Source organism: Sinohyriopsis cumingii, chromosome 17 (genome assembly GCF_028554795.1).
Source record: "Sinohyriopsis cumingii isolate HCF-2022 chromosome 17, ASM2855479v2, whole genome shotgun sequence".
NCBI classification, from domain to species: domain Eukaryota; kingdom Metazoa; phylum Mollusca; class Bivalvia; order Unionida; family Unionidae; genus Sinohyriopsis; species Sinohyriopsis cumingii.
Genome location: NC_142977.1, coordinates 121559628 through 121580898, shown reverse-complemented (window position 1 = coordinate 121580898; position 21271 = coordinate 121559628). Strand labels below are relative to the sequence as shown.

Genomic DNA, 21271 nt, shown 5'->3' with positions numbered 1-21271 from the left:
CACATTATGTTGTATATACTGTATATATTGTACATAACAGACAGAAGGCCTCAAGGTAGATTAGTTCTGTAACTAATTGAGTTACCTTCTCTAAATAAAGTCTTTATTATTATTATTATTATTATTATTATTATTATTGATCTTTTCATACAAATGTTGAATCAATATGAGGCAAAGACAATTCATTCTACAACATTACCCTTATCATGGGTTTGACACGCAAGCCCTAGCCATATCGTCAGTTCTAATGGTTGCACACTGGATTCAATTATGATATAGTAGTGTGCAAGCTATCTGGGGTTATTGCTATTAGTCTGATACTTCTTGGCATACAATCATCCAGATATCAAATGGGTAAAAGGGCGCTCTTCAGATATCTAACATTGCTGTTATCTGGCTATCTTGAAATCCTTGTTATCAAAACCCCTTCTGGATGGATTGGTTTTACATTTTGGTCCTTGATAAAACTCTGATTTCCATCATGGTCAACATAGCGACTACCTTGAACATTTTACCAGTCTTCCTTCTGAACAGATGCAGTGTTCCCACCACTTTCTCCACATGAGGATTTCAGCTAAGACCCAAAAATTGGGGATCCACATTGTGAAGAAAGTAAAATAGTATTATTCTACTGGGGTATAAAAAAATATAAAATAAAAAAATTATAAATGATAAAAATTCCAACACTTGTTTATACTTGTCACTTTAGTAAAAACTACTAATAATGTTGTTGTTGGTGTTGGGTTTAACGCCATTTTTCAGAACACGATAGGCTATACATGGTGGCCAGTATTAATGGTGGAGGAAGAACCCAGGAAAACCCTGGAAAGAACCATCGACCCACGAGAAGCTACTGGCAAGCTTTCACACATACCCACATTGGTTGAATCCGAGACCTGAACCGGCACAGACAGAGGTGAGATGGCAGTGATCCGTAACGGGGAGCGCTTTAGACCACTCGGGGCCACTCTACTACTAATAATGTACATATTGATTCAATAGTAAGTTATGTAACTGCTTCATATATCTGAAAGTTTCCATGTTTCATGAAAATCCTAAGGAATACCAAATGCTTCCATTCACGTGAAAGTTAGGAATTCTTATTTTGTCATCACCATATTGTTTTTTCCAGCTCTATACTGTGCACTACATGTATAACAGTGCTGCAGATACAAAGAACCAGTCAACCTGTCGTTAACAATTTGTTAATGTCTACAGAGTTACACAAGTCAGCCATGTTTGATTCAGTTTTTTGTGTTATCATTGAGAAATCAGTATAATTTTGAAAAACTGATGGACAGGTACAAAAAAACAGCTAATGACACCATACACCAGGCTTCAATTTCTGCAAGTGAACTGAACACATCAGACCAATTGTTTTGCATGCGCCTTGTGCTGTTAATTCATAATTCACATACATTTTTATGTAAACAGGAACTTTAAAATGGTCATAACAATGTGAAGCTTTAACCTATCAAAAGGCTTGTAATGATACATAGTTGGTTCCAAATGAAAATAGTATTGATCTAACTTCTAATATCATCACCATGGTGTCCATCATAAAAATTCTACTTTGTTTGAATGGAATATTTCAACATTCAGTCTTCATTTAAAAACCGACTCATATTTTAGTTGTTAATGAAGACAGTGCTAATATTACCTCTGCAAATACACTTATCACCACCATATTTAGAATCCTGACAGTCTTGTTCTTGTTAGTACTCCCAAATAGATGGGTCATAATGACACAGACTTTTCCCTACAAATGTTATAACATGGACTTTTCCCTACAAATGTTATAACATGGACTTTTCCCTACAAATGTTATAACATGGACTTTTTCCTACAAATGTTATAACATGGACTTTTCCCTACAAATGTTATAACATGGACTTGTCTCTAAATATTGTGCAAGAAATAAAGCGTGGCCAATTCGCTGGACACTTTCCTTTTCTTTTACCGTTTAATTTAGCTCCTTCCAATGTTTTCGTTTCTAATCAGTGGCTGGTTATATGACTGCGGACACGGATACTCAGTACAGGTGAGGACTACAGTTCAAATGCTGATTCGGGAGCCCGGTTTTTGTGGTTGATACCACCCAGAGGTCCATTTGGTAATACATAAAAACAGAGGCTTGCTTTTACTTTAAGTACAATTATTTTTTTAAGATAGATATACTGGCTGTCTATCATGGGTCCACACATTATTATGTCTAATGTCCCTTGCGGATGCACTGACTGGGCTCAGCATTTGCTCATAACAGATATTATGCTTTGTAATTTAATTAGTGCCCCAACATTTGAAAACAACAAATGTCTATTGAGGATTTAACTTGGAATACTTTTATTATCCATTCTGAGTAAAACCTCGGTACACTCAATGGACCTGACAAATGTGGTCCTGTTCCAAGGGTGTTCTTAGGAAGGAAGTCTGCATGGCTTGTGGAATTTATGTCACTAATGTTATGACATTATAGTCCGTGTGACACAGAGCCAATGAGAAGGCTTACGCTGCACTGGAGATTAAAAATAGAAGGTCTTGTGTTGAGAATATGGCAACGTTAACGGTTGCAGATATTCTTTTGATGGTTCACCTGAGGAATCTCCAGTAAAATTCAGTTTAGGACAGTAAAACAAGTATGAAATTCCTAAAATCCTCTAAGCCTAATTCAAGACTGCTCCCCCATTAATTTCAAAACACTTGGACAGCTTGTGATCGTTTATTATGACAAAGTTGTTAAAATAACTTGTCCATGAAAACGATGGAAACGTCACTTGTTAGTTTGAAAATAAATGTACAGTCCGATTTTACCAGTTCTAGGATTGTGTTAAAAGTAATTATGCATTTATTGACTGTTAATGTGTTTAATATCAAATGAAAGCGAATTAAATTATTGGCTGGGGACATGGCCGATGTCAGCATGGGTACTCTCTTTTCTATGTCACACTATATCGAATATATCGCTTTGAAAGTATCAAATCAACTTGTATAGTCATGTGATAATTCCGATAGGTTTCTTGACTTCTCAGATATAATTTTAATACCCACAAAGTCATGTTATAGCTACCTTATGTGCCCTGTCATCAGTAAAAATAAAATAAGCTTTTGGTGGACACTTTGTAATATAAACCCAAAACAAAGGGAATATTGCATAAACGAAAGAAGAAAAAAAAGAAGGTCCATCTGGCCCAGTTTTAATTTTGTTCTATTAAAATACCATATCACATGAGCAGGGGTGCCTGGCAGAATTATTTTCGGGGTGGGGATGGAGTGGGGCAGTTATTAAGTTTTATGGATGTAGGCCAAAACATATTAGAGGTGAATGGGGAGGGGGAAAGGGGTACTACCCACTTTGCCCCTATGTGTGGGCGCCCATGTATACGGTCTCCAAATCTCACCATATCTTCGATTTTAATCTTGATTGTTTTATCATATTTTTAAGTCAGAATAATTTTAAACCCACTTAAATCCATACTGTGAACTAGAGAACCAAACTTCCATAAAATAGAGTATATTCAGTATATTTGCCCTATCCCTGTTTTTAAAAATCTTCCTAACACTACACTGGATATTTAAGTGTACCTGTGCCTTTCTTTAGACAAAATTTGAAGAAATATGACTTGGTAAACCTTTTCTAAACATGAATGCATTTTGAAACTGGGCATAAACACTGAGGGCATAATTTCACAATCTAGCCTTAATGGTAATCATGCTTAACTAGATATCCACAGTATCTAGTACATACTGAATGATCAAATAAAACTGATTGAAACGAATGTAAGAATTCTAGCATTCTACTTTAAATAACACACAGTCTTACATATAATCAAATGTGGGATTCACTTTTTATTTAAAACTTCAACCATGTGCAAAAGAAAAACTTGTTTCTCATCAATAGGAATAAAAATTTTCATTTTAATTTTATTAAATGATAATTTATATAGTACAAATATTTGCTGACCTTATGACTAATGCTTGGGATAGGTCTCATATCAATTACATCACTGTGACCTTCGTAGATGTGTGTGTGTGATTTGGATTTTTATTGAAGCTTTAACAATTCTGCAATCATATCACTATGGTGCCTAGAGTGTGGCAGTTTATAGTTATGTCTAGCACTGGGGCATCATGCCACAGACATGTTGTAGCACAATGTCCTACGTAGTCACATTATCCTGACACTAGGCCAACCAGTCCTAACACTAACCTCTTAATGCTGAGTGCCTAACGAAGCAGCTGTTAAAACCATTTTTATAAGTCTTTGGTATGACTTGGCTGGAGTTCAAACACTTGACCTCCCGCAACCGAGGCAGATGCTCTAACTACTAGGCCACCGAAGCGGACCCTTTGTAGACTGGTTTCCTTTACTGGTTTCCAACACTTATTACTTTAACAGCAATGAAACAGAACCTGTCTAGGACCTTTGTTTAAATTTGTTTCAACTAATTCTTGAGCTAGTTTTGAGCTGTTTCATTCATTTATGCAATACATGCAAATATTTATGATAATCTTCTCTGCTAAATCAAATATGGATTGAGCAGGGTTTCTTCTGAAGGCATTTAAAAACAAGTCTAGAAGAGTGTGAAAATTAAGTTGACATAATTTTAAAACAAGCTCTAAAACTGTATGGGACAGAGAATTTTTCTTGCCATCCCTTGTGATAAAACTGATGCTGTGTGCAACTTGCAAATACTGATATTTAATTGGCTCAATTAGATGCACAAATCAATTTCTGGAATTTTTTTTGGTTGAAATTTTTAATTTTTTAAAAAAAATTTGTTTACCCTGTTGGGAAAAAAGTACTAGGGTCGGCAACAAAAACTAGGGATGGTCAGCGAACCAGAAAAACACATTATTTTTTGGCCTAACAAAATCCACCTAGATCATCCATTCTGGTTTGTTGATGTGGTCTAAAAAATAGGAAATCACGATGATGTGGTCTAAAAACAGGAAATCACTGTGATGTATATTAAAAGCAGCATTATCTACAACTGGAATTTTTCTGAAAACCTCAGTACAGTGAGATAATTAATAGTTGATAAAAATAATCAGAGAAAATTAGTATGTAACTGGTCTTCCATTGACATGCCACAATGAAATATTGAAATTGACAAACATATGCAAGTATGGAGGTTTCTCACCAAACATATGTCATTGCTATTCAATACTGTGAAGTATATATATGAAAAATTGTGAAAAGTGTTATGTTATTATTCAGTATCAAATCTAGATACACTCAGCATGATGCCAAACAAATATACCAGTTTCAATAAAGTGCAAACATTACCTCCAACTGAAAATCACCTGGTGAAAAATTCTTTTTGCAACATGAAGTCCTTCTTTTGTTGCCAATTCATATTATTCATATCTGGATCATAACTAATCAAGTTTGCAAAAGGTATATATTTCTGATTTGCTTCGTTTAATACTTTTTTTTTTTTTTTGTTTCTTCTTGACCATGCTAATAACCAACAGGTTGGTCTGCACGAATAATTGATAATATTGTTTTGTTTTTACACTGTATTGCAATGATTATGTTAAGAATCTTTTATTACTAATCTGCATTACAGAAAGCAAAGTCCAGAAGAGAAAGACAAACTATCTATGATTTTCTCTTCTCTTCCTCTATTCCACAAAAGAAATCAATAAAACTGATTTTTTATTTCTCAGGGGTGGGGTGGGGGAGTTTCGACTGCTCCAGTTGCCTAAGTGGTTAGAATGTCTGCTTTGGATATGGGAGATCACAGCTTTATATCAAGACGTATAAAAATGGTACTATCAGCTGCCTCACTTGGCACTCAGTATTAAGAAGTTAGTGTTAAGACTGGTTGGCCTGGCGTCTGGATAACATGTCTGCGGCATGATGCCCCAGTGCTAGACAACATGATAAACTGCAACCATACAAACATTGTAGCGATGTGACTGGAAAATTGTTAAAGCTACATTAAAAATCCAAATCACACACATATATTTCTTGTTTTCACATTCCATCTACAGTGTCATCGCATTCAAAATGTTTTTAAGAATTAAAATAATTTGTAGTTACAATTTTTTAAAAAAGCAATTTTTATTTTATTTTTAACAATCATGTAAATGGGGAGAATTTGGCAGTATACACCTTTCTCACAAAAAAAATGCAGAGAAGAAAGTTCTCATTGATAAGAAAAAGTATTCTATTCTCCATGTATGTATATATCCATGCGCACATAAATTTACCATGATCAGCTTCAAATCCCATGTTTATTTTGTTTTCTACAGAATGACTTTATGTGTTGCACGTTCTTTCTTTTAGCGTGTCATAGATTCTATTACACCACTATTTACTGATAAAATTTGTCCTGTCCTCATACAGGTAAAAAAATCAGACTGATGGTATTCATGTACCAGCAAACTGCAAAATGTGTTGTAAATCTTGAATACTGTCAAAATCATAATACCTTTGGAGAACTACTACTAACTTGCAAATAAAGCCCTCCAAGTTTAAAAACTTTTAGCCAAAAAGATAAAAGTTATCTGCCCACCTAGGTGGCAGTCAGGTAGTGTGGTCTCCACTTGGTTCATGCATTGGCATCAAATAATAATAATAATAATAATTGTTGTTGTTGTTGTTGTTGTTGTAGGGTTTAACGCCATTTTTCAGCACATGATAGGCTATACTTGGCGGCCAGTATTAATGGTGGAGGAAGAACCCGGAAAAACCCGGAAAGAACCACCGACCCACGAGAAGCTACCGGCAAGCTTTCTCACATATCCACATTAGCCAAATCCGAGACTCGAACTCACGCAGACAGAGGTGAGAATAATAATAATAATAATACTTTATTTTATAGAGGGTGACTAGTCAAGGACTAATGAGGCCCTCTTAAGGAGAGCGTAACAATGTGCATTATATGAAAGAAAGTAGTAACTGCTGTTTATTTTAACGTGTTTAGTATTAAAATACTAAATTCCTTTATAATCTATTAGAAAAACATGATATCTCTTCTTAAATACTGTAACATTTTCAGCGGATTTTACATGTAGTGGATGCTTGTTCCCCAGAACTGTACCACAGTACTGGAAGCTTTTTCTAAATTGTTCTGTTCTTAGTTTTGGTGCATGAAGGATTCCATGTGATATTGATCTCAACTGGTACAGTGTTGAAATAGACCTGAATAAATCCTTAAGATATTCTGGTACAGCTCCATGTAGATATTTTATATGCAAGAACTGCCGTGTGAAAATCCACCCTTTCATATATTGTGAACCATTTTATTTTTTGTAAACAACGATTTTGTGGGATATCAATAGATGCATCTAAAATTATGTGATGCCCCTTTCTAAGTTTATAAATTCTGTCAAGCTGAGGTTTGGCACAGTTTCCCCATAGCTGAACAATAATCCATTGTTGGAAGAATATACGACTTGTAGAACAGATTGCGAGTTTTCGAATCTGCTGAGTACAACAATTTTGGATATCAGTGTTTTACAAAACCTGTCAATATGTTCATCCCACTGTACATTATTATCTACAGAAAAACCTGAAAGCTTTTCATGTTTTCTAACGGATGATTATTTAATGTAAGAGATAGTTCTGGGTTCCTAAAATCCCATCAATAGATCAGTAGCTACTGAAGTGGGAGGCACGCTCTCTATCGGATGTAACTGCAGTAAGGCTTAGATAGCATATGTGTATTATGACTGTACAAGTATTCACAAAGAAACATTAATTCAAAATAATTAGTTTCTTCTTTATATATGTTACTCAATCATAATACCTTAGGAGAATAGGTAAGAGGTGGTGGGAGGTAGGTCTTCTTAACCTGGAGATACCATATTCAGTCCCCTAAGGTATGTGAAACAGGTTCTAGGTAACTGAATGGAGTGACTCCTTCTGTCTGTCAGGGAAGCAGCTTCCAAAAACGGAAAATTTGTCCTCCCGCAAATCAAGCAGAAGTTGCGTCTTAACAAGCTGTTGAATACCTGGAAAATTGGACCTGTTGTGCCATGGCTATAGGTTCCATCAGATCCAGTTGGGATGAAAGATCTCTTTGGTAAAAGAGCTGGAGAATGTGGACTTTGATTTTCATCCCACAGCAGAAATAATATCAGTTACAGAACAGTTACGGCCAAAGACTATGCTTGTGGCAAAAACTCTAGCATGGTGAGCCAAAATGCATAACAAATCATTGAGCTGGAGTTTTTTCTTGATATGAAGAGCAAATAATCCACTTAATCCAGGATGAAATGTTCAGTGCTGTTACACCCTCCTGTTCATTTGCAAGGTAAGAATGAGCGTGTTCTCCCTTGACACAACAGTTCTGATATTTTAAGATATCACTTCAAATCTCATACTGGATCTTGTAGGTGGCCTTGAGCTTAAGTGTCCAGAGTAGACAATGATTTCATTACAATCATCTGGTTACCCATGGACGGGAGCCTGTTCTTGGCAATGAAAGAGGGTACTGTCATGAATGAAACTGACCTGTCTTCTTGTAATTCAGCCCACTGATAAGGCATCTATTTTGCTGATTCTGCCTGTCATTGTTAATGCAATGGAAAAAACAGGTCTTGTATAAAAGACGAGTCATTGATGCCCTTGTAAGGGGGGGGGGGGGGCTTCATGAGCAATACTGATACATCATGTTGGAACTGTAAGTAGATGGGTCCACCAAGAAATGTATTACTGATTTTGCCAAAGTAGTGATGAGGCAGGACTTGCACGATAGGTGAACTAGTTAAGCTCTTGAGAGCAGTTCATTTGGTTTCTTGTTCAGTCAGGTTTATCCCCATGAAAAGTCCACTTGGGCGAGAGTCCAGTGCCATCGGCCAGGTAAAATCCAAATGAATAGAAGATCAGACAGGTCTTTGATTCATTATAATCTCTTTTCCATGACAGCACAGTGAGCTAGTAATGATGGAACAGCAAGTTTAACCCTGATGGGTGCCAACTGTTTCTCCTCAGAGAGCCTAGAAAGCAAACTACTGTGGTATGGATGTCTCCACTAAAATAAAGTATGAACCACTGTGATTATATTCCACTGCCTTCCTATACTGACCCAGATGGTCCTGTATTCCCTATTTTAGTAGAGTAAACACTTAGATACTTTTAGTCAATGTATCACGTTCAGAATCAAGGTGTTCAGATGTTCAGCCATTCCAATGTATAGTGAGCAGCAATTATACTAGCCCTTGGATCCAGGATTGGTGTGAAAAAGTTTGGGACTGCTGGCATTCCACCTTGTCACTAATGTCCATCATAGGTCGATCCCATTGAGCATGCATCATATGAAACTGAGGGATGAAAAGGTCATTCTGTTTGAGTTCCTGCTTGCAGTCCACCAAAACTGAAGCTAGCCTACAATATGTCGAAGTGAAACCTGGATTGTCACTGAAGACACCACTAGAGAAAACCCCAAACAAGAAAACAAAGGTCAGAGTATTTGTTCTGCTTTGCTGTTTGAAATAAGGCACCACAGTGAAGTTATCGACAGAATGAGAACCCAATTACTGTGTACAGAAATGACAGGCTTTCAAAAACAGCATCCACTTTGATGATAATGATCCTGAGAGGGTCACACTCCTATGTCAGTTACAAAAATAAAAGAAGACTTGCTCCGCCCAGCCTTGACTTTGCAGGAAAATGTTCTTTTGCACCAAAGAAAGTCCCAAAATGTCTTTGTGATGCAACCTAGAATGGTTGCCAACAGTGAGCTGGTCTAATTGTCAAAGTTTGGTCTCCACTTGAACCACATAATCATTGCTATGAGAGCCCAATGAAGTGGTCAAGACAAAGAGATCCGCTGCTGTATTAACCAGTGAATGAATACTCTAGCAGTTGAATCGCATACAACTTACCACTGCATGAATTAAAGTCCCTTTTCCTGGGGAACACATTCTTCTTATATGAACAGAGTCCAGGCCTAGTTTTGTAAGGGTACAAGGTCTAAGATGTTCTCACTGACAAGAGATTGAGCATGAAAGCAAAGTAACACACAAAATCATGTCTTGTTCCAAAACATAACAAGTCTGTTGTTTGCAGCCTGTTGTAGGCAAAACACAGAACTTCTGAAAGCTGTTTGAGTGGGGTGTGAAATCATGTCTCTTGCAAGTCCACAATGATTGTGCATCCTTCACAACTGACAGCATTAGGACCTGTTGTTGTATTCAATCACAAACCCAAAAGCATAAAAGAGTTGACTGAATACATGTAGGATGAGGATCAACTGATGAGAGCTGCATTGTAGCTGAAAGACCTGTGGCCATAGGCTTAGTATGTATTCTTAATATGATACCTAGTCCCAGGAACCACAGTTGGATCCTCAGGTCACCATGGTAAATCTTCTCCAACCAGCCATGAGAGATTGGATTCTTCTTCCTACCAGGACCTGAGATAAGGGTAGAATGTGGGGCCTGTATGTATGTCATTCAGATTGGGATGATTTTGTGGAACCAATGGACCTCCCTCTGACTCTTCCACTTACTTCAGGAGTTGTAGGAATGTTTCCCAGTGGCATGTGCTCTAGGAACATCCTAGCGACCTTGTTTGTTGCCTTCCAAATCTTTCCGCTACAACTGAGATTGAAAGGGATAGTGGTTTGTAGCAAATTCTAGTCAACCAAATCATTAAGGTGCGAGAGGTATGGAGGTTGTGAGCATACCTTGGGCTAAGATGGATCTGTAATTTGGGGGACTGAGAGCATTGAATCTCTTCCACCTGAGGTAATTTCTATTATGGCTAAAGGATGTTGTACCTCTGTTATGAAGTGGACACTCCTATGAATATACACCCACTCAATGAGATTTATGGTGGAAGGATATAAGCTGTGGTCTGCATACTGAACATTGTCAAATTATTGGATACAAGGTTGATCCCACGGTCATTACAATGTGAACCAACTCAGGAGTAATCAACTGGAACACTGGAGGCATTTGTGACATAATACACCCATTGATGCCTGATGATGTACTCAGTTACAAAATGCCAATAACTGTTCAGATTGTGAAAGCATTTGAAAGTAGAATCTTCTGTCGATAATTCTCACCTAACGTCAGAAATGTAGACCCAGCAGTGATGTAGATAAATGAGGATAGAACTCATCTTAGTAAGATCTAACAATGATGAGGAAACTTGAATGACACAATCCAGTTCTTGAGGTTGGAATGGGTAATGTGATGTTTGATCCACATATCCAGTCCATAATTCTGATAAGTGAGACTGTAACTGATGCTTCTAGCTGCTCTCCATCTCAGGAATGATATGGTATGAACCCTTAGGTGCAAGCAATGTGTTTGTCCCTCAAGCTATGACTGACTCTGTCCATAATAGGCAAGTCCAATGCTGAGTGGTTGTCAGATCAGTTTCGCCCATGTTCCAAATGTGCAAGACAAAAGAGATTATATCCTATATACATTTTGAGAAGTGGCTGTTCTGCTTTGAACTTACATGAAACTATGCAGGGTTACCCACTATGACAAAGACAAACACAAACACCTGTAGAGGGGTGCATGTGACCTGTACAGGTACAAAAATATCATCAGTATTAATAATTAGAAGCAGATGCCAAATAAACAATTTGAGTCACAAACGACCTGTAGGCATGTGAATTTGACTGCCTGTCCAGGTAGAATCACTTGAGTATCACTTATAGTACTTACATGTACCAACTGGAAAGCAAAAAACCAATTCTAAAGACAGCTTACCCATAGAAAGGCCAATTATATAGATGAATATGCAGATAAAAATCACTCAAGGATCACTTATTTTTGCCCTGCATGAGCTTGACACTACTGAGTAAACCTATGTATAGAAAACTGACCTGTACTTATCTGACCTGAGAGGAAACTATACAGTAATACAAACAAGTCTACTATATTACACACAAAAGCCTGCACACAAAAAAGGAACTGAAGCACCACAAAACATAGGAGCTACAATATCTATCATAAGACAATTTACCTATAGGAATAGGCTCATGACATTCTGTAAAGGAAAATTAATAAAGCGCTAGTAGATGGCCTAATAAAGGCAATGAAGCATCAATATATAATATCAATTCACAATATTACCTGTAGTAAGGTTCTTAATGATGACCTCTACAGGCAAATCAGTGAAGCTTGGTGCCCAGATGCTAAATGCATTGGTATAGAAAACTTACCTGTATGTATCTGGTCATAGCGGAAATTATACCAATGTTAAGAGTTTTCTATAGCAACCTACAGACCTGCTCACACATATAAATTAAAACTATAGCCAGAACTATTGTGAAGTCACATAGGCTGCCACTGCAAGTACAAAGATACCAGCAAATGATGGCAAAGTGTTTTAATGTCAAGGCAGAACTTTGTCATCATAGGAAGAAAGAAAAGATGGAAATATAAAGTGAGTATACTTCCCTCTGAAATAAAGACTCAAAAAATTTTTGAGTGTAGGACTTCCAAAAACTTGGTGGGATTTTAGCAAGATTCCTCTTGACACCTGGCACAAGCAGAAGTAGTAACTGATATATTTTTGGGATTTGGAGCCAATTCCTGTACAAAGAGAAGCCCACTCTGCCTGACCATTACCTAGGTGGGCAGATAACCTTTAACTTTTTAACCTGAAAGGGCTGGATTTGCCAGGTGGTAGTTGTTTTCCTAAGGTATTATGATTGGGTAATTTATTTAAAGAAGAAAATGTTCAATTTTCACACCATCCTTGCTTGGGTGTGGAGCAACAGTGATGATTATGAAAGTGTTTCTGATGAAATTCCAGTTTGTATCCCAATATTGTTTCCAGTAAAGTCCATTGGTGATGAAAATTCTAAAAATACCTGGCCTTCTGATAACTAGCTCTTTTACTGTTTTCCTTTAGATTGTTGTCATAGCAGTGGTTGTTGTAGCTGTCCTTGCTTCAAAATTGTTATGATGGTTGTTGTTGCTGGAGTTGAGATTTCATAGTACACATTTTGTCCTTGCAGTAAACATTCCAATTTCATCAAAATTTACTTGGCTACAATTTAATGTCATGTAATTTGGCAGCACTGGAATGGAGTGAATGTTTGAAAGTAGCCCTGTAGGACTTTGTATCATCAGGGTCGGGGCAAGTAGTGGGATCAAATAAACCCTTCCTCTTGAAGAAACACACAATAATCATTTACGACATAATGTCCTTTCATCATCATCATCATCATCATCATCACCAAAGCCAACTTCTTCATCTTCAGTTTACTTTATTCCACTCCTAAAGAAAAATTTAAGGGCAAAAAATATTGAACTCACAATTGCAACACTGCAGCAACACATGTGACCTTGACTCCATAGTCAAAGGGTTTTGATGTGTTGCAAAATGAATTATTTTTACTTCAAAATGATTCCTCCAAGTATGAGCAAAATCTATAATGGGATTTCAGAAAAACTAATCCAGTAAAAATACTTTAACCAAAGTGGCAGATGATGCCATGAAAATTCATACTTTTATATTTTTATTTTCCAAAAAATATACAAGTCCTACAACAAATTTAAGAAAACATCATGCATTACAATTACCCTTTCTGACATGGTCGCAGACTGGAAATAGTATTTACAGGCACATTATGTGGTTTCCTAGTGTTGTATGAACTGCTAGTACTTGCTGTGGCCCCACTGTAAGCTATGAAAAAAAAAAAAACATACAAACTAGATCAGTGTTTGCCAAAAAAAATGTATGACTCTTTGCAGACCAAAAAATGTAAGAAAAAAAGAAATTAAGATTAGAAAAATTGCTACAATGCCATGAAAATCTAATCAGGTCATTTACATATTTATAAATTTCGTTTTTCTACCTGAAGTGGTTTTTTTGCTTAATCACATGTAAAAAGTTCTATAAAACAAAGTAAATAAAGTTTAAAAATATGTAACACACTTGGAAGCTTTGTTATGATGACCTGAAAATCTAATCAGGTCATCTACATATGCACACAAACATGCCTACCAAATTTTAAATTGCCCAGTTCATGTAAAAAATTTCAAACATTGGTAAAACAATTTTCTTTACCTTTAAATCCCGTTATATTTCTGACCAATAATTAGAATTGGGATAATAATAATAAAAAAAAAAAACGCCGAAAATTCTCTGCAACTAGTTTCGCATTTATGCTTCTTCAGGCACGAAATGTTTTGAAAGAAAATGGATGACATCTTTTATTTTAAAATAACAATTACATTGGTGTCTGTTACATTTAGATGACAAAAACTGTCTTTTTTATTTTCTGCCTCTTTAGTTTTAGTTAGAAAATCATGCAAATTCTTGGGTCTTCTGTAAGCGAGAATTGGTTTATTTTTGTAAAGTAATTTTACACTGGTTTTATTTGATAAATTTAGGAATTATAATATTTATTAATTATATGGCCTATATTAGGTAATGAAGGACTATACTGTATTGTGAAAGGAATTATATTTTTCTCTATTTTACACTCTGCTGTGTTTAAAGCCTCATGTTGAGTAAGATTCTGGGCTTTGTTCAGCGCAGAATCAATTATATGTGTAGGTTGTTTTCTATTTTGGAAATGTTTGTAATTTATTCAATGAATTTTGTAATTGACAATCATCAGAAATAATGTGTCGGTATCTTTTGGCTTGGCTATATAGTATACCGTTTTTACATGACATGGGATGACATGAAGAATATTCTACATATTGGTGGATATTAGTTTCCTTGATATGAATATTTGTAGAGATAGTGTTATCAATATTTTTATTATTATTTACATCTAAAAATGAAACATGCATACTTGTTGCAGTATAAGTAAATTTAATTGTCGGGTGAAGATGATTTAGGCGATCAATAAATTTTGTCAGTTCTTCAGTAGAATGGTTCCAGATCATAAATATGTCATCTAAAATCTGAACCAAACATATGGATTAAACTTTTCATTTTGAAGAAAATCCTTTTCTAGTTTACCTATGAAAGGGAAGCATATGAAGGAGCCTTAGGACTACCCTTTGCTGTACCCATTATTTGGATGTAATTCATATTATTCAATTGAAAATAATTATTTCCCAATATAAGCTTTATTATTTTACAAATATCCTCACTAGATAGTGTGTTATTATTAGGATTTTTATCAAGAAAATAGACTTCAACTTTTTAATGAAATCAGAAGTATCTTTAATGTACGAAGGAAGTGATTTCATTAAAGTTTGTAAAACACTGTCAATAAATTTGAATAGGTTTTCAGTATATGAATTACAACCTGATATAATGGGTCATCGTGGATAATTTAAAGGTAAATTATAGTCAGGATTTTTATGAGTTTTGGGTAATATGTAGAATTGAGGTGTACGTATGTTAAGAGGTAAGTATCAAATTCCTCATATACAGAATTATTATTTTTAGAGATCTCATTAATGCATGTTGAAATTTTTTATTTAATTTCTACTGATGGGTCTTCGTTAATGTGTTTGTAATATGAACATAATTTACCTTTAAATTATCCAGGATGACCCATTATATCTGGCTGAAATGAAATCAGTTCCTTCATACATTAAAGATACTACTGATTTCATTAAAAAGTTGAAGTCTATTCCACAGCTATCTGATAACTCAATCCTGGTAGTATTAGACGTAACATCACTATATACCAAAATTCTGCATGCAGATGGTATTGAAGCATGTAAATATTTTCTTGATAACAATCCTAATAATAGCACACTATCTAGTGGAGATATTTGTAAAATAATAAAGCTTATATTGGGAAATAATTATTTTCAATTTAATAATATGAATTAAACCCAAATACATGTAATGGGTACAGCAATGGGTAGTCCTCTGGCTCCCTCATATGCTTCCCTTTTCATGGGTAAATTAGAAAAAGATTTTCTTCAAAACAAAAAGTTTAATCTGTTTAGTTCAGATTTTAGATGACATATTTATGATCTGGAACCATTCTACTTAAGAACTGACAAAATTTATTGATCGCCTAAATCATCTTCACCCAATAATTAAATTTACTTATACTGCATCAAGTACGCATGTTTCATTTTTAGATGTAAGTATAATAAAAAATATTGATAACACTATCTCTACAAATATTCATATCAAGGAAACTAATATCCACCAATAAGTGGAATATTCTTCATGTTATCCCATGTCATGTAAAAACAGTATACGATATAGTCAAGCCAAAAGATTCCAACACATTATTTCTGATGATTGTCAATTACAAAATTCATTAAATAAATTACAAACATATTTCCAAAATAGAAATTATCCTACACATATAATTGATTCTGCGCTGAACAAAGTCCATAATCTTACTCAACATGAGGCTTTAGACACAGCAGAGTGTAAAATAGAGAAAAATAAAATTCCTTTCACGATACAATATAATCCTTCATTAGCTAATGTAGGTCGTGTAATTAATAAATATTATAGTCTCCTAAATTTATAAAATAAAACCAGCGTGGAATCACTTTACAAAAATAAACCAATTTTTGCTTATAGAAGACCCAAGAATTTGCAAGATTTTCTAACTAGAACTAAAGAGACAGAAAATATAAAAAGACAACTTTGGTCATCTAAATGTGACAGACACCGGTGCTCTCAATGTGCAAACATAAGAGAAAGTACTTATTTCAGTAGCACTAATACAAAAGTATTTTCTCTATCAACTGCATATCAACTGATGTGATTTATCTGATAACCTGAAAAAATGTAGCATGCACTATGTTGGACAAACACTTCAGCAAGTTTCTAAGAGAATGAATAATCATCGTTTTCATTAAAAAAATTAGAGAGATCATCAGTTTTCCTCTAGCATTCCAACACACTTAACACCAATAATCATGCTCTACTCGATTTTTCTTCCAATAGATATTGTGCAAGGTAACATGAATAGACTCATAAAAGAAACTTATTGGATTCATTAAGTTAGATACTTGTATCCTAATGGCCTTAATGTCAATGCACTATATAAAATTGTATAATTTTTTTATTTTTTTTTCAAACTGATATATTGTATATCCTTTATAACAGTATAATTATATGTATGACTGTTTGTCTCTATTTTATTCAATAATTTTTTTGACCAATACTCAGAAACTCACCAAGTTCCATGTAATCATCGGGAACCTCTGCTTGTCTTATAGCGTCTGCAATGTACTTGTGGTCTGTTCCATCAAGTGCAGCAAGGAAATTCTCAAAATGTTTATCTTCTTTAACTTTTAAAATTTCAAGCAACTCCCATGCTTTATCATTTTGAGTCACCTGGCTCTTTATTCTCAGTAGGTCGTCAGGTATTAGAGTTAATTTTGTCATGAGTATATCACAAACACGCTTCACATCAAGATTTTGAACAATGCTGTCCCACTGTGATTGTATTTTTCCAAATAGGGAGGGCTTCATTTTCTGAAAGTACACAATATAAAAAATTAAAGTTTATAAAGATAATGCATTACTTTGCAGAATAAAATTCAATGCAGACCCTCCATGCACAAAGTGGATTGGTCACATTACATTTGGACTTGAGAACAGTGCTGTTGTTGCTGTAGGGTTTAATGCCATTTTTCAGCACATGAAAGGCTATAAATGGCGGCCAGTATTAATGATGGAGGAAGAACCCGGGAAAACCCCAGAAAGAACCACGACCCACGAGAAGCTACTGGCAAGCTTTCTCTCATACCCATATTGGCTGAATCCGAGACTCAAACCCACACAGACAGAGGTGAGATGGCAGTGATCTGTAACGGAGAGCGCTTTAGACCACTCGGCCCCCTGAGAAGAGTGCAGCTGAGTGCATTAAAAATGCACGTACTAGTGTAATCTTCTGACAAGCTCTATTTCTCTCACCAGCTGTATGTTGTCACTCAGCTCCACACACACGAATGGAGTCTACCTGGCCAATTTATGGATGAACATGAACATTCCATTATATTCTTAAAGTAGAACTTGAACATTCAATTATATTCTTAAAGTACTTATGGCAGGTGGCAACTTTATGATTCATAATGATAAATCAACCATTCTAACATCCCAGAGCACAATATAGCCTTAGTCCAACTCCAAACTAATACAATTATTATGAAGTGTAGCAGGGTGTAAATAAGTGGCAAAAACAGAAGCACGAGTGGAAAATGATCATTACATTTTGTACATACCATATTTCCTCTACTGATTTCCTAGTATTTAGCACTCAATTTATTTCCATTATAATACTGACATTATGTATTCAAGGTAAGACTCAGTGATAAATTTACAATTAAGTCATTATTAAATTAACATATGCTTCATCAACCTTACTTTTCAAGCTTTTTCATTATATATTTTCACAGTGAAATTTTAAACAAGGAAATAATTTGTCCGAAGATAGTTTATCTTGTCTTTTCATATAATAAAAGTTACATGATAAAGACAAGTCAGATTGCAGATGTAGGTCACAATGGCCTTTCTTCAGTGTGATGGTACAGTACTCCTCTTAAGATGTTTACAGCACATATTTTGTCAACCTTACTGCTTGACTCTTTCATCACTAACTCCTTTAAATTTACCGACAGGACATCAAAGACAAAGGTTATTTTTATTACAAAGCAAGCCAACTTTGGACAATCCGAAGCCATTTTTTAATAAAAAGGATATCAATACAAAGGTATTTTATTGCAAAGCCAGCTGACCATGGAAGCCAATTATGGATTCTTTTAAGTGTGCCATTTTTTTTTTAATATACAAAGATAAGCAAGATATGGAAGCTAACATTGGTAGCTTTTCACTGGTATTCACGGAAATTTTAAAAATAAATTGAAACAATGGAACAATTTTCAGTGACAATATAGTGCTTCGTGCACGGACATTGATGACCCAGTGTCGCCCAGAAGATCTGAAGAAAATAAAATCATGAGATGAATTCGTGAAGGCCAAAAGAGAAGAATATGATTGCACCAATAATATGATCCTTAACATGGATGAAATTCTAGTGTACTTTTATAGCATTCCTGGACAGACTGACGATAAGATGGGAGTCAAAAGTGTGAGCATTAGCAAGATTGGTGCAGACTTGAAAAAAAATCTGACTTTAGTCCTTGCAGTTTCTGCTTCTGGTGATGTTGCCTCTAACAATTTTTCATGGTATGAGAAAGCTAAAAAAAAAAAAATGTTAACAAATGAATGGTTTGTACATGTGCAGGAGAAGGGTTGTGTTGATGAGATGCTGCTGCAGTGGATTAAAGAGTTTTATCTTTAGTACAAAGTTTTATATTTGATAAATAAAAGTAAATTTGGAGTGCATTTTCCAACATGTAATTTTCAAATGATTTAAAAGGTGTCCCACAACTTACGACTCGAATAAAACAATGTGTCCCAGAATATACAGTGCACAAAAAAATTGCTTTTAAAATTAGTTTATGGTGGTCCAACAAATTGGGTGTCCCAACATATATGGTAAATATGGGGGGGTGAGCTTTAAAAGCACTTTTGAATGAGATCAGTGTCTTTGCATCTAAGATCAGTGGGCAATTCGTTCCACGTACCTGGTCCCTGGTATGCAAAAGAACATTGCCTGTATGACTTAGTTTTCATAGTGGGAATAATAAGAATACGAGTGTTGGAAGAGGAGTGTAAGTTTCTAGATGGGGTTTATACATGGCTGAGGTCAGATAGGTATATTGGACTGGAACTAGCCAACGAAATGTAACATAGTTAACAGATACTGTGTTCGATTCTGGATCAAACGGGTAGCCAGTGCAGGTTACAGAACAGCAGGGAGGTGTGCTCAGTTCATATTCAAAGGATAATCTGAGTTTCCGTAGTAGATGCCGAGACAAACCAAACAGAAGTAAATTACAATAGTCCAGTCTTGAAAGTACTAAGGAACACACAAATGCTTTAGTTGCATGAACAGAAAAAAAATTGCAAATGGAGCTAATTAATCTCAGGTCCAGACATGCAGCCTTGCATATGCTCATTACATGTTTGTATAATGAGAAAGTACAGAGAGTGACACACACGTTTTCTACCAAGTGTGTGAATTTAATGTTGGTATAATTGATATTGTCTGAGGCATAAGGATGTGAATGAGGTCTTTCATCATTCATCTGCAGCTTGTTACACGTCATCCATAACTTCGTATCAGAATTGCACCTCTTTAAGCCTTGGATGGTAGCCTCAACTTCAGATGAGCAACTAGATTTGTATATTTGAGTGTCATCAGCTTACAATTATTGATACAACAGATGTCAATCTATGACAATGACAACTGAGAGTGGCTGAGCATATAGAATGAAGATAATCAAGACTTGTGGAATACCAAAACATAGATCAACTGGGGTGGAAATTTTTTGTCATTTACGGACACAGTTTGTGTCCTGTTAACTAAGTGTGACTTGAATCATAGTAAGGCTGTATCATGAATACCAAATAGATGCTGGAAATGGAGCAGTATTATATCATGGTCTATTGTATTAGATGATTCAGACAAGTCAAGAAGTGTGACGACTGTAATCTTTCCATTATCCAGAGTGGAATGGGTCATTAACAACTCTCAGAAGGGCAGTTTCAGTACTATGGTGAGGCCTGTACACCGCTGAAAAGACTATTAGAATTCAGATGAAATACAAATTGAGATCCAGAGCACATATTGCAAGAAAACTGGAGGCCAGTGAGCTTTGACTCTTTTTACCAATAATTAGAATTTCGCAAAGATCACAGCAATGAACTTGGTGAAAGATATGATATTTACAACATCATGTAATCATTGCTCAGAAACAAATGTTGCTATAAGTTACAATTTGGATTTAGGTGTATTATTGCTGGTAAGTAATCATATTTTTCCAGTTCAGCTGATCTGATTAATGTAAACATTTACAGAAATAAGTGGATTTTAATGCTGCTAAATATTTTGTATTACTCATTACAATCGCTAGAACATTACTATTGATGATTCAAACTGATCTGCTGCATAGATTATCTATAGTCAAAGTTGACCAAATTATCATGATTTACTCTATTATACTTTTATATTTGGTGGGTGATCTGCAAATAATATAATTTATTTTGCAATAAATTGCAGGCATCAGTTAAATTTGGGTATGGTAATGTTTTGACTTTATTAATACATTTTGACTAGAGTACGTTTTGGCATTCATAGGTATGTTTTGACATGGCTACGTTTTGGCATACATAGGTACGTTTTGACTTGGGTATGTCTCAGCATTCATGGGTACATTTTGCCCTTAACTCTTGGACAGTACTTTAGTATAGTAAAAATCACACAGGTCATGTATGTGCATTTACTCGTTTTAAATTAAATATAAATTGTTCTTTTAAAATTTAACACTAATTTTC

The 21271-nt window shown here is 35.2% G+C and overlaps 1 protein-coding gene across 6 annotated transcripts in view; it reads right to left on the bottom strand.

The window, feature by feature from the left end:
- The window catches only part of LOC149779782 (uncharacterized), a 108320-nt gene that overhangs the window by 85856 nt on the left and 1193 nt on the right, over positions 1 to 21271 (bottom strand). For all 6 annotated transcript variants that reach the window (XM_089940641.1, XM_089940642.1, XM_089940643.1 and 3 more), the window contains exons 2-3: positions 17044 to 17344; positions 13507 to 13609 (exon numbers count right to left, since the gene is read on the bottom strand). In XM_089940641.1, the coding sequence (XP_089796767.1) occupies positions 13507 to 13609; positions 17044 to 17341 (401 nt within the window). In that variant the 5' untranslated portion in view covers positions 17342 to 17344. The remainder of the gene's footprint in view (positions 1 to 13506; positions 13610 to 17043; positions 17345 to 21271) is intronic.